Raw genomic sequence first — 13,871 nt, forward strand, 5'->3', positions numbered from 1 at the left:
GCATAGCGAATAAATAATTTACAAGCTGATGAGTACGAGTTGTCTCTTCCCATTACTTCTTACTTTCATTATACCTGACTGTGTGTACCGTACGCGCAATGTACATGTGCAAACTCGACTTGAGGCGCTTTATATGGTATATATCGCGTAATTGCGGTAGTTTTTTTTGTAAATTCTTACTTTTAGCCTTCGCGTACCTTCGCGTAACGGGGTAGGCTTTCGTATACGAAAGGCCGATCCAAACACTTGTCGCGTTGTATAAATTTCACTTCGATCAAGGACGGCCACGCAAAATGGAAGGCCCAAAGTCTGGAGGCTGGTAGGACTAGTCAATACATGCGGTTGATATAAGCAATTACTATTTACGATTTGCTGCTTGATGAACGAGTTCTTGTTTTCATTCAAGTTGAGATTAGACAGATATGTGTAAAAGTGCTCGATGATTTGCTTCTGTCGTAGTGTTTGCGCACAAACGAGGCCTAATTGACCGTAATGAGCGAGACGCTGTCTTTCAAAAGAAGAAGCGCTCGGTTTAGTGAAATGCGTGGATGAGTGTGATGGTTAAAACCACTTTAACATCATAAAATCATTCAAAAAACACTCACAGATGAGCTTTGGAAGGTTTTCAGGTAGGTAAAAGAATTGTGTAACAATTCTTTTACCTAACAAGCCTGATCGTCATAAAATTGATCCCAATGACTTACCAGATGCATTTTAAGTAGTACCTCAACAAACTAAAAAATTGCGTGAGGGTCTAAATTAGTCGAAAATGTGTTAAAGCTAGAAAAAAACACATTTTATAATCTAAGAAATCGTCAGGTGTCATATTCAGACATGCTTGAGAAAACTTCGACCTGTATTAGCTTGAAAATATTTTAAACTTGGAAAGAAAGTCACTGGAAGGTTTTACACATTTTTAAAAATTGACTTGCAACAGAATTCACATTACAGTTATTTGGTATCAAAATGTTCATCATGTCTTACTTGCTCTGCTGTGTTGTAGGTGCAAAATATGTGGAAATGTGATTACTAGCTTTTAAAGGCTCAAAAACGAACAGTTAATCACAGCCATCACGAAAACGCCGTAATTTGGAATTATTTTATTTTGATGTCAATTTCAATTCGGCGTGGTTATTGTTTTGACATGTGATGTTATCACGTAAAATAAAAGGCCAATAAAATGCTCAATATAAAACTCTCGTAGCACTAGTTTATGACAAACACTTCAGGTTCTACCGAAAAGCCCTTATCAAATATAAATTATCATTACTTTACAGTTTCGTTTCAGCTTGGTCTAATCATCTCCTTGTAATCTGATCATGTGACCCATACTTTCTGCCAAACGGTGCTAACAATTTCTTCAGCATTTTTTGACTATCACAAGTGACCAACTGGCTCCTCATGTTTATCAGAGGATGATATGCGCTTCTTTGGGCTAAAGCTAAAAAATTAAACCAATTTTTAGGCTAGGTTTTAAGATATCAGTGCTCAAAACGTCAGCATTACAATAAAAATAAAATAGGTGCGAAAGGACAATAGACATAGTTTTATTGAATGCGTGAAGTTTATTTGCGAAAATATTTCGATGAATTAGGTTGCATGAAACTACAAACAAGCATATCGTGTTCAACTACGTCCCATATAAGCCGTTTTGGAAAGAGAGTCTAATCTATGGCGTTTTGTGATGGCTGCGATGAACTGCGGTTTTTAGCTTTTAAAAGCTTGTAATCACATTTCCAAATATTTTGCACCTACAACGCAGCAGATTAAGATATGGTGAATCTTTTGATACCAAATAACAGTAATGTGAATGCTGTTGCAAGTAAACCTTTAAAGAAGTCCGATGTAGTTTGTCCATCTTAGCCTGTTATCCTAGATTTACAATTGTACCATCTTAGTATAACCTTGAAATATTAATCTGAGAAAGCAGTTCTCGGGTTTAGGGCTCGAAAACTACTTTGTTGAGTAATATCTCAACAAACCCTCACACACTTTTTAGATTTGTTGAGATATTACTTAATATGCAAGCCATTGGGAGCAATTTTATGACGATCTGGCATAATTTCAGCCTTTGCACAGGGTCACGCAGTTTTTTTATCCAACTGAAAATCCTCCGAAACTCACCTATGAGTGTTTTAGAATGATTTTATGTTATTTAGAAATCTTTTTTTAACATCACCCTAATTCAAAATCACGCGTATTACTAAACCTTTATAAATGCGGTCCTCAATGTTTGTTTCTCTCTTAATGTTTACGCATAAACTAATTGCACATAATACGCGAGACATTGTCTTTATGAATATGGTGCGCTCAGGTGTTACACGAATAAAATGTTATTAGTTAAAATAATTTGAACGCTAGAAATTTTTGTCTACAGTACTTTTTCCTGTAAAATCTTGATTCCTTCACTGTGACATCAACAGATGTTCTATTTATCCATGTCTGATATCGTTGCAGCGCTTAGTAATATGAAGGTTAGAAGTTGCTGGTTTATTAATCTGGATAATCATTTCTAATTGTGGGTTTCAATTAAATGCTGCTCGGTCATATGGCGATTGTCTGTGATTACTGTATCATGTTCGCCAGCTGGAAACTGCTAGATTTATATGAGTTACGTTAAAAGTAGAAATGTTTATATGGTTTTAAAAATGTCTCGATTCACTTCTTATTAAAAAATTAACAATTCATTTCTCAATTCTTTTGCATCATATGCCGTGTAAGAATTCATTCAATACACATCTCATTGCAAAATATCGCTTTTCACTTTTTACCTAATTATCTAGCCATCCTAACATCAATGACTCGGTTCAATTATCCCAAATAAACAAACTCAATTCTCTACCGATTCTTACCAAAAAATTGACTTATGAAGATACAGATGCTCCTATTACCGCAATCATGGTCTACAAAACCAGTGAGACTGATCATAAAAAGGAGAAAAGTTGTTGATGCAAATAAATAATTCTTCAGTTATGGTACAGCTCACCAATTAAAAGAGTAAAGATTTTCCTTGTTGCATGGCCAAAGGGGTGAATTTGAAAAGATCTTGGAATAGATCAGGCAATGTACATGCATTTTACTGTTCTTATTACGTACAGTCCCTATAATGTAAGCGTTCCTGGAATGGATTATTTACGTTGTAGTAGCGTCTACTGTATTACAAAATAACAGTAACTTGCAATTGTCAGTTTAGCTTCCCCATTTGCTCAGTCAATTGACTGTTTGTTTAGAAAATATTAACAACAGTATTTTACTACAGATTTTATTTCGGATGAAATCAAGTCATGTCTACCATTCTTTGATGCCATACACTCAGATTTTTGCTGTAAAAACAGTTTTTGCCATATCACTTTTATTTAACACTTTTTAGAATCAGCAAATATCTCCACTAAAATCAATGCATTTGAGAAGCAAAATGAATGTTTTGTATTTTTTTACATGTAAAATCGGCTGCAAAAAAAAATCTATCATTTTGGCAGTTTGACCAACACACTGACACATGTTATCTAGTATAAAAATGTGGTAGTCAGAATATATTGGGGCCGGTGTTAAAGAATTTTACTACCAAAATACGTTTAAGTTGCTGTTTGCAATATTTCATTTCATTCATCCTAAATCGAAATGCTGTTTGTGAGTAAGAGAAAAACTATGTACTGTACATGTAACAGGTATGGATTTTTGGAAAAGTTACAACCTAATTCCTAAATTTATTGAGAATAAGTTTCGGGTGGATTTGAAAACACTGCTATTCATAATAATTGTTTTTATATATAGGAAAATAGGCGAGTTTGATATAAAGGCTTTTTGGTAGAACGAATGCTATTAAGCCTATAAATAAACTTACTGTCAGTGCTCAAGCAAACCATAGAGCTAAACTATATTAGTGTGTAGTACAAATTATTGACCAATAAAACATACACAGTTATATTGAGATCTTTTAAACATTGTGTGCTGCTGGCAACAGGGAACTGCACTGACACTTTTGCTTTGGCGCACATCAAGTAACGGATTGCATTGCATCACTGGATAAATTTTCCTTCAACACAGTAATAATAAAGGAAAATATTGGTGTATTTTGACTTGAATTGTTTTGATTATTGAAAATAGTAAATCGAGTCAATTCCCCTATGGTGACAGTAAAGACTGTAGGCTCAACACTCACTCCATTGACTTTTAAATACTACACAATTTTCAAGCCTAGTCATTGATCTTTACCATACCTCTCTGTAGAGCCACAAAATCTTACGCTTCTGTCTCTGCTACTGTCCTCACTATCGTTTTGGCTTTTAAGAAATAAATTTCTATCCCTTCCACAGTCCTTGTTCCTTGCTTCATTCCTATGTGTGTCTTGTATCGACTGTTTCTCTTATACCTGTCCATACTGGGGTCTTTAGGTCTACTCCATTTATCCCTCATATCGCGAGATCTGTTTTTATCCCTAAACCTCTTTTACTACTGCTATTTCAACTGCCATACCTTTCGTAACTGCTGTAACGGCTGTCTCCTTGCCTACTAAGTACTGCTACCTCTACAGCTATAGTAACTCATTTCTCACCGCCTATCCTTGCAGTTTCGGGATAAATTACCTCGTATCCCACAAACATTTAACAGTTAGACGGCTTTGCATCCCATGGCCACTACGATTGCAATTGTAGCAAACGCTATGCTATCTCTACTACATTCTCCACTACCGGCTCCATATCTAAAGACATACTGACCTTCGCTATTATCTATATACCTTTCTCTACTCTCTTTTGCCTTACTATATGCTCGATTCCTTTCCTCCTACAGTAGATGCTCCTACAACGTAAATAATCCGTTCCAGGAATGTTTACGTTATAGGGATTTTATGTTATAACGACAGCAAAATGCATGTAAATTGCCTAATCCATTCCAAGATCTTTCCGAACTCACACCTTTAGCCATGAAAAAGGAAAACAACTTCACTTAACACTTTTTCTGTGTTGCCTGTACCGTAACTGCAGTATTATCAGTTTGCATCAGCACCTTTTTTCCTTTTATAATCTATCTCACTGGTTTTATAGACCATGATTGTGGTAATTTTACAGCAAGTTGATAGGGACTGCACATTTTCGATGTTCAGTTACAACGATTTACATATTTTTTCTAAACAGCAAAGTCTATTCTGCAAAGTAAAACTAATAACAAATATTTTGTACATTCACAATAAGGCGAAACAACAAAATCATTGTACTTTCAAAAGCAGTTCGACTTGTTCGTCATATATCTGTAACCAGAGGTCAAGGTTAGGATAAAAGATACTTTCGACGATACTCCAATACATGACATTCAGATTGGTTCATGGACGCTGTAACACCTTCACCCATCAATTGCCTTTGTGTTTATGAACAATAGTAGCTCTTTGTTTAATGCGGCCTAATACTTCGAAGAACATGCATAGAAAATAGTAATTATCTACTATTTTATATGCATGCTACTCTATTCTCTGTTTTGTCGACACATCTGATGATCTATCACAACGAGCTAGAATGTTGTTAAAGTTATTCAGTCAAACATGGATAACTCGCCCTCGGATAGCTCGAACACATGGTTAACTCGAACAGTTTTTGGTCCGTTCCCACATAATGATAAGTCGCTTTAGACAAGTTGACCTCAACTTTGTTAACTCGAACAGTTTTTGCCCAACGGCTACCGAAACGGTTGTTGTCGCTTTAGAAAATCACTTTATTCCAAGTCATAGAGGTAAATCTCAACTTTTCGTAGTTCATAGGCGTCGTTATTACCATCATCGGCAAAATATTTTTGTCAACAACTTTTCTAAAGGTTTGGTGAAATTTGATTTTTAACCAAACATCCGCTTAGCGATGGCCCTTCGGAAGCAAGGCAAAGTGAAGTAACCTTCGCATAAACTTCAAGAAAAATCGGCAAAATTGATCTTGGTTAAAACGCTCAAAAGAAAAAGATGTCTTTTTTTCTGAGCATTTCAACAGCGATCAAAATTGCCAATTTTAATCTAAAAAACGTCCTGGCAATAACATCACCTCAAACAACAAACCAATCTCAAGTGATAGGAAAATCTCTATACTTTTTGATAAAAAAATTTTAAACTTTACATTAGAAGCATTTAATTTGAAACAAGCCATTTATGCTTTTGGTTTGTATATAAATAGTTTGTATATGTTTATGTATCTACTAATAAATAGATTAATACATGGACTTGTGACAGGGCTCTGATAACTCGAACACCTTTGCTCGGTCCCGTGAAGTTTGAGTTATCCATGTTTGACCATTTATATATACCGTAAAACCTCTAGTTGAATGCCATGGCGTTCTATTTTTCAACCTTTCTCTCAAGGTGGCGGTCAATGGGAGGGGGGGTTCAAATAGAGGTGGCATTCAATTAGAGGTTTTACGGTAACTTATATATACAGTGAAACATGGATAACTCGCCCTCGGATATAGCGAACACATGGTTAACTCGACTGGACTTGCTTGGTCCGTTCCCACGCAATGATAAATGGCTCTATATAACTCGAACTCAACACTGTTATAACGAACTGTTTTTTGCCCAACGGCTACCGAAACGGTTGCTATCGCTTTAGAAAATCACTTTATTCCAAGCCATAGAGGTAAACCTCAACTTTTCGTAATTCATAAGCGTCGTTATTACCTCCATCGGCAAAATATTTTTGTCAACGACTGTTCTAAAGGTTTGGTGAAATTTGATTTATACTGCTATACGATGAGTAGCACGGGCTAGCCGGGTCACGGGCACAAGGATTTTCGCCACGCACATACAAAACAAAAACAGCATGTTGTTTTTGTTTTGTATTTGCGTGGCGAAAATGCTTGAGTGCGTGACCCGGCTAGCCCGTGATGAATAGTTTTCCTACGTTGATTCCGTGTTGAATTAACATCGAAATGTTGAATGTTTAAAACGTCTTAAAAATTGTTGGAAATTAAACGTAGGCTATACGTTGTCTTAGCTAAAAAAAACTTCATCGTTTGACCTAAACACAAAATACGTGTGTACATTCTATAAGTATCCATTCAAAAAGCGTGAGTGATATACAATGTACCTTAAAACCTCGTAAAACTTTTAATTGAACTGCCTCGGAGTGTTGCTCTTAACGAATCCCAGATAAAGTAAGGTAATCTTTGCATAAACTTCAAGAAAGATCGGCAAAATTGATCGTGGGTAAAACGCTCAAAAGAAAAAGATGTCTTTTCTTTGAGCATTTCAGCAACGATCAAGTTTTGCCAATGTCAATCTAAAAAACGTCCTGGCAATAACATCACCTCAAACAACAAACCAATCTCAAGTGATAGAAAAATCTCTATAATTTTTGATAAAAACGTTTTAAACTTTACATTAGAAGCATTTAATTTGAAACAAGCCATTTGTGCTTTTGATTTATATTATAGTTTGTATATGTTCATGTATCTACTAATAAATAAGTAAATACATGGACTTGTGACAGTGCTCTGATAACTTGAACACTCTGATAATTCGAACACTTTTGCACGGTCCCTTGAAGTTTGAGTTATCCGAGTTTCACTGTATATATCATATAACCCTATAAACACAGCATTTTTCTTTCACAAATGCGGCAAGATAAACTACCATTCAAGTTTAATTTGAACAGCCGCCCAACTTTATACTTTAAATTATATGAAATTTTTACAGAGTACGAAGCAACAATTTCACATGATTTTTTTCCTTTTCCTGAAATTTATGTTATAGGTACATGTAATATACGCTAGAGGAGCGTCTGTGGTGTTTGCTACCATCTCACTTATCAATACTATCAGCACAATACTTTCTACTGTCTCCAAGGCTACTGCTTAATATCTACTTCAGAACCGTGCCCTAGATCAATACTTCTTTTGTACTGCAAATGACTTATTTCGTCTGACACCCACCACAGCAAAGAACTTGTGTCAAAATTTTAATTCAGATTTAAACAATGTTGAAAAATCTAAAAAATGTCGAACATCAACTTGTAGGTTGTCGTAGTTTTACTTTGGCGCCATGTTAGTGCTGTACATATTTTAATATTCATGTTGAAGTTTTTCCATCGGTGTTTCTACTTTATTCTACATGTAAATCGATTTATTTTAGGCATCTTACTGATGAGGCGTATCATAAATGCTTGAAGCAGTCAACCAATAATATCAGCATCACAGATGTACTGTTGAGTGTAAGTGACTCTTACACCACTGTGATTATTTACATACACTAATGGCTGTCTTTCTAGCAGGTGCTTACCTTGTGTGTCTTAGCAACAATTGTATAATTACATTTTTACTGATGTCACCCTGCCAATGGCTTGTAGAGAGTTAATGATTGCACAATGGATATATGAACAGTTGTTAATCCTTACCTTTCCATCTATCAGGAACATTGTGGTATTCATGTATTTATTTTGTTGCCATTTGTTTTAACATAGTCGGAGCATAATATTTAACATATTAAATAATAATTAATATAATATTATTAGAGCCAACTCTTAATTTTAGACTGACATAAAGGAAGTGGCAGTTGCTAGCCTACCATGTGACTTTGCAAAGAGCAAGCCCACCAAGGTATGTTACTACCAACTAATTATCATTTACTGGATTAATGCATTATGGGTAGTTGAAATTACAATTAAAATACATGTTATCTAATGATTTAGTCTCTAACACTATTTTTACATAACTGCATGCTTGTTTAGACTGGTTTTCTTCTTACATGTTGGAGTGATTGACAGTAGTTCAAACTATATACATACAAGTCTCTATATATATTTTTCAAAGTTTGTGTGTATGTCCAGCTAGAGCTAGTAAAATCATGAAATTGGAATTTCACACTCTAGTGAATCTGTACTCACGGAGATTACAACCACAAGTTTCACAACCAAGGGCGCTACCATTGAGCTATACAAGTCTTAATAATCCAAACCCTCATCATATACCGTATGCACACGCTAAATAACATATAATTTGAACATTGCGCCCATACGTTAGGATGCCTCTGTTATAAATTCTTTTTGCCCAACTCTAGGAAACACGTAGTTTGTTCGTTATTTTTTTGTTAGGGCGAATATTTTCTGCCACACTATATCAACAATAATTTCTCTCGAAATTAAAATTTGTCGATTTGTGTACTGGTTATATACGTTGTTAAGAGCTATGTTGCTCACCATGGCATGTTCAGCATTATCCATTATGGTAAAAATGGAGTTGCAAACGAATAAATGATAACATTTAGTTACAAGTTTGAAGTTTACTAAAATACATTCTAAAACTGTCTTTGAGTATGCGTTTAGGAAGCTAAATTCATTTAAGTTTGTTTCGAAGGTAAGAAATTTTCACGTAGTACATTGTAATGTTATATTATCTTGCAGATCTTAACCCCAAAATGCACTAAAGTCATTGTAGGTACCTATAGTTACTAAGGTTAACATGCTGTTTTGTTACTATTTTTAATAATGATGATTTTGATAATTTTTACCAGGAGGTAATTGCAGTAGATAATTACTATGAATTTCTATACCACTATGTATGTCTATAGCCTACATTATATATATATATAATATATATATATATATATATATATATATATATATATATTCATGCCAGGACAGTACTAGTGCGGCTCAGAGCCGGCAAGGGAGGCAAATCCCATTGCCAATGAGCGTTGACTTCCTGTCATGAAACAACCAACTCACGGGTTTAAGAAAGTCAATGTGCTGACACCAGAGTGCTCAAATCACAAATGTGATGAGCTTTGCACTAAGGCTAATAGTGTCGCACCTCTCACGTTTCTCAAAATATACTTGCTTTCGGTATGTCCGGCTATAGCTATTATTAGAATAGCTGTAGCTGGACAACAACGCAGATGCAACAACAGCGGAGCTGGACAATGCTGACATAACGTCATGGCTTACCGTCATTAGAAGCCTAGCACTTATTAAACAGCTTACTGGAAGTTTCCATTGGCAATGTGCCAGGCTAATAGCTTGAAAGTTACAGTTGTTTGACGAAGTTTCAAAACCTTTGCAGTTGTTTTTATTTGTTTCCTAATTTATTTCAACTACACAAAACACTTCTTTCATGATATGACAACTTCTCTCATGATATGTAGTTTGAAAGTTAGAATGGGAAATGTTGTTATATGTTAAATACAAATCAATTTTCTGTCCAGACTTTTTATTACCTGGGCAACTCCGGATAGCACAGCTAGTAAATACATATATCTATATATATGTATGAAGTTCATTAAAAACTACAGGTTAAAATCATTACTACTAATAGTTTCATGCAATCGTGTTGCAATCTTCAGGTAGAATGACTAAAATGTATAATGTGCAAGCTATAAAATTACTTAATAAAGCTGAGGGCTTAATACTATTGTGTGATATATATATTATAGTATACAGCAAATTATGTAGTCAAATTATGTTATTGAGCTAATTAGGTGTTTTCTGGCATGCCGGCATGTGGATATCAGCTCACTTCTAGTGTTAAGGCTGGCTAACTTCGGTTCGAATATGATGAAGTACTTTTCCCATAGACATAACTGGCAAGATTTTGTTGATGTGTTGTAAGACCTCGCTCTTTTGATGATCTTCCAGGTTATATTATAGCGAATGTTCTTGTCTTTCAAGTCCCATATGTATTTACTCAATTCTGTTTGTAGCCTTTTAGTAGGATATTTAAAGGATGTTTTGTGGTTGGCTAGTCTTGTTTTAAAAGTTGTTTTGGTGAGGCCTACATACGTTTGTGTCTCTTGCCCATCGCGTTCTTCAGACTCTACGGTTGCCTGATATACTATGCAGTCCGAAATGCAATCTCCATTTAGAGGGCAATTTTCCCGATTTTTGCAGTTGCATTTTCTGTCGATGTTGGTTGGTTGCGATAGTGATTGTTTATTGTGCCCGCTAATTATGTGGTTGATGTTTTAAGTACAGCTATAACTTAGTTTTACGGAGTTCTTGTTGAAGATTTTGTGTAATTTGTGTTCTGGTGGAAATTCACTCTCCAGGATCTGGAAAAATTGTTTACCGATCGTGGTGTTAACAGCTTTGTTGTATGGGGGGTTGTACAATATTGTTTGGCGTTTCCTGTTTCTGTGTTGACTGGTTTCTTTGTTGGGGTTGTTGCTCTGGTATTTTAAAGAAAAGTTGTATTTACTGTTAGAAAGTGCGTTTTGAAATGGGGCTTTTGTTTCCTCGAAGAGTTGCTTGTTTTTCAACAAAAACTCCGTAAAACTAAGTTATAGCTGTACTTAAAACATCAACCACATAATTAGCGGGCACAATAAACAAGCACTATCGCAACCAACCAACATCGACAGAAAATGCAACTGCAAAAATCGGGAAAATTGCCCTCTAAATGGAGATTGCATTTCGGACTGCATAGTATATCAGGCAACCGTAGAGTCTGAAGAACGCGATGGGCAAGAGACACAAACGTATGTAGGCCTCACCGAAACAACTTTTAAAACAAGACTAGCCAACCACAAAACATCCTTTAAATATCCTACTAAAAGGCTACAAACAGAATTGAGTAAATACATATGGGACTTGAAAGACAAGAACATTCGCTATAATATAACCTGGAAGATCATCAAAAGAGCGAGGTCTTACAACACATCAACAAAATCTTGCCAGTTATGTCTATGGGAAAAGTACTTCATCATATTCGAACCGAAGTTAGCCAGCCTTAACACTAGAAGTGAGCTGATATCCACATGCCGGCATGCCAGAAAACACCTAATTAGCTCAATAACATAATTTGACTACATAATTTGCTGTATACTATAATATATATATCACACAATAGTATTAAGCCCTCAGCTTTATTAAGTAATTTTATAGCTTGCACATTATACATTTTAGTCATTCTACCTGAAGATTGCAACACGATTGCATGAAACTATTAGTAGTAATGATTTTAACCTGTAGTTTTTAATAAACTTCATACACAGCTCTAATTGACTCGATTATTGAGCACTTTACTTTACAGTGTAAACCACATATACTATATATATGTATATATATGCATATATATAGATATATATGTATATATATATATATTTACTAGCTGTACAACCCGGCGTTGCCCGGGTGATAAGAAAGTTTTTGAACGGAAAGTTTGCTTTTATATAACATATACAACATTTATCATTTTAACTTTTAAACTTATCAAAATAACAAAGTGACTAAAATGCTGTTCGCCAAAAATATTTTCACAACGCCTGAAAGAGACACGATGGCGGATTTCTCTCCGTTCAGCACTCGGGACAGTAAGAAATGCATCAAGTTACGGGTTGATTTATTGTAAAGTTTCAGGAAATGATGAGTTATTTCAGGTAGTCATGGTGATTTACATACCAAGTAAGTGTAGCTATGTAGTAGACAAGACAAAAACAGGATTGGACATCTCTCAACTTTTGATTCTTCTGATCTTTCTGTCTGTCCAAATTATTGATGGCTGAAATCAATTAAACAAACTATGCATTTATACCGAGCAAAATACACGCAGCTCAACTAGGGTGAGGTCTCTTTAATTGAAAAGTTTGATTATTCGTTATGAATTACAGTTCAAACAAATTAAATGCAGCAAACTTAATTTGATTTCACGTATTTATGTGCGAATAGATTCAGACAGTAAATATTGGTGCTACTTTTCAGCTGGTGGGACCATTGGTCGTGCAAATCCAGAAGGTGAAAAACATTTCTGCTCCTACAACAAGGCAGGAGTCTTCAACGGCCCCTCGGATGTTCAAGTTTTCTCTTTCTGATGGGTGTCAGGCAGTGCCTGCTATAGAAATGGAGTCCCTACATAATATCGGGTAACTGTGTTCATATGAGTCAAGTGTCTAGCATTAAAAACTGGTCTTGGATCCTATTATGGATAAATACGTGCAAATATTTCTTGCCTAATACATTCAAGCCTATATATAAAGTTAATCTCTCCCAAGATTTTCTTTGTATGTCAAAATCATTATGTGTTGGGGAAGATCTATATACACGTACTTATAAAACAGGAAATTCATATGTTAACTTGGACTGCATACTTGAAACTAGAAACTTGCTAGATGAGTTATGAGTTAACAGCTCAACACAAAACATACAGCTTATTTAATATGATAAACATTTTACCCACATTAAGCACTTAGAACTTTCAGTTTCCAGATGAAGGATAATTTCCAAATAATTGCTGTCAGAAGCTCATAAGTCCATGGATTGTTGACAGAAGTTCATAAGTCCATGGATTGTTGTCAGAAGTTCATAAGTTCATGGATTGTTGTCAGAAGTTCATAAGTTCACAGGTTGTTGTCAGAAGTTCATAAGTTCACAGGTTGTTGTCATAAGTACATGGGTATTGCAGTATAATGGCAATAAATAATAGAACTGTTTGCAAATTGATTTACATGTTTATTGAGTTTTTATGCAGAAAATATGGTATTGAGTGTCTTCAAAAAGTAATCTTTAAATTATTGTTGACTTGAATAGTCTGGACACAGGTTTGGCACAGCGCCAGGCAGCAAGCTGCTATTGAAAGGGACAATCCATGTCAATCAAGGAATTCTTCTCCTAACAAACTCCAACTGCAAGTTACTAGGTGGTAAAGTGGAAACCATGTATGAAAAATGGCAGCTTAATAAGGTTGGTTTTTCGTTCATTCTTCACTAGGCCTAGTCAGAGTACTGCATGCTACGATGTTGCGCTCTAGATTACGAGAAAGAAACTTTGTTTTAATCTACTAAATACTTCGTGAAATGAATGAATATAAATAAATAGTTATGTATAAAAATAATTCTCAAGCATTGGCATGTTTGAACACGAGCAGTGGTCACTTCACAGTGGTCACTTCATGCAGTGATCACTTTATACAGT

General features: G+C 35.2%; 1 protein-coding gene across 1 annotated transcript in view; it reads left to right on the forward strand.

The window, feature by feature from the left end:
• The first annotated feature begins 293 nt into the window (after positions 1 to 293).
• LOC137402186 (tudor domain-containing protein 3-like) overlaps positions 294 to 13,871 on the forward strand; it is a 29,930-nt gene continuing 16,352 nt past the window's right edge. Inside the window, exons 1-5 of the mRNA XM_068088668.1 lie at positions 294 to 319; positions 8,105 to 8,183; positions 8,503 to 8,568; positions 12,663 to 12,823; positions 13,499 to 13,640. Of these exons, the coding sequence (XP_067944769.1) occupies positions 294 to 319; positions 8,105 to 8,183; positions 8,503 to 8,568; positions 12,663 to 12,823; positions 13,499 to 13,640 (474 nt within the window). The remainder of the gene's footprint in view (positions 320 to 8,104; positions 8,184 to 8,502; positions 8,569 to 12,662; positions 12,824 to 13,498; positions 13,641 to 13,871) is intronic.

This window comes from Watersipora subatra, chromosome 8 (assembly GCF_963576615.1).
Source record: "Watersipora subatra chromosome 8, tzWatSuba1.1, whole genome shotgun sequence".
Taxonomy (NCBI): Eukaryota; Metazoa; Bryozoa; class Gymnolaemata; order Cheilostomatida; family Watersiporidae; genus Watersipora; species Watersipora subatra.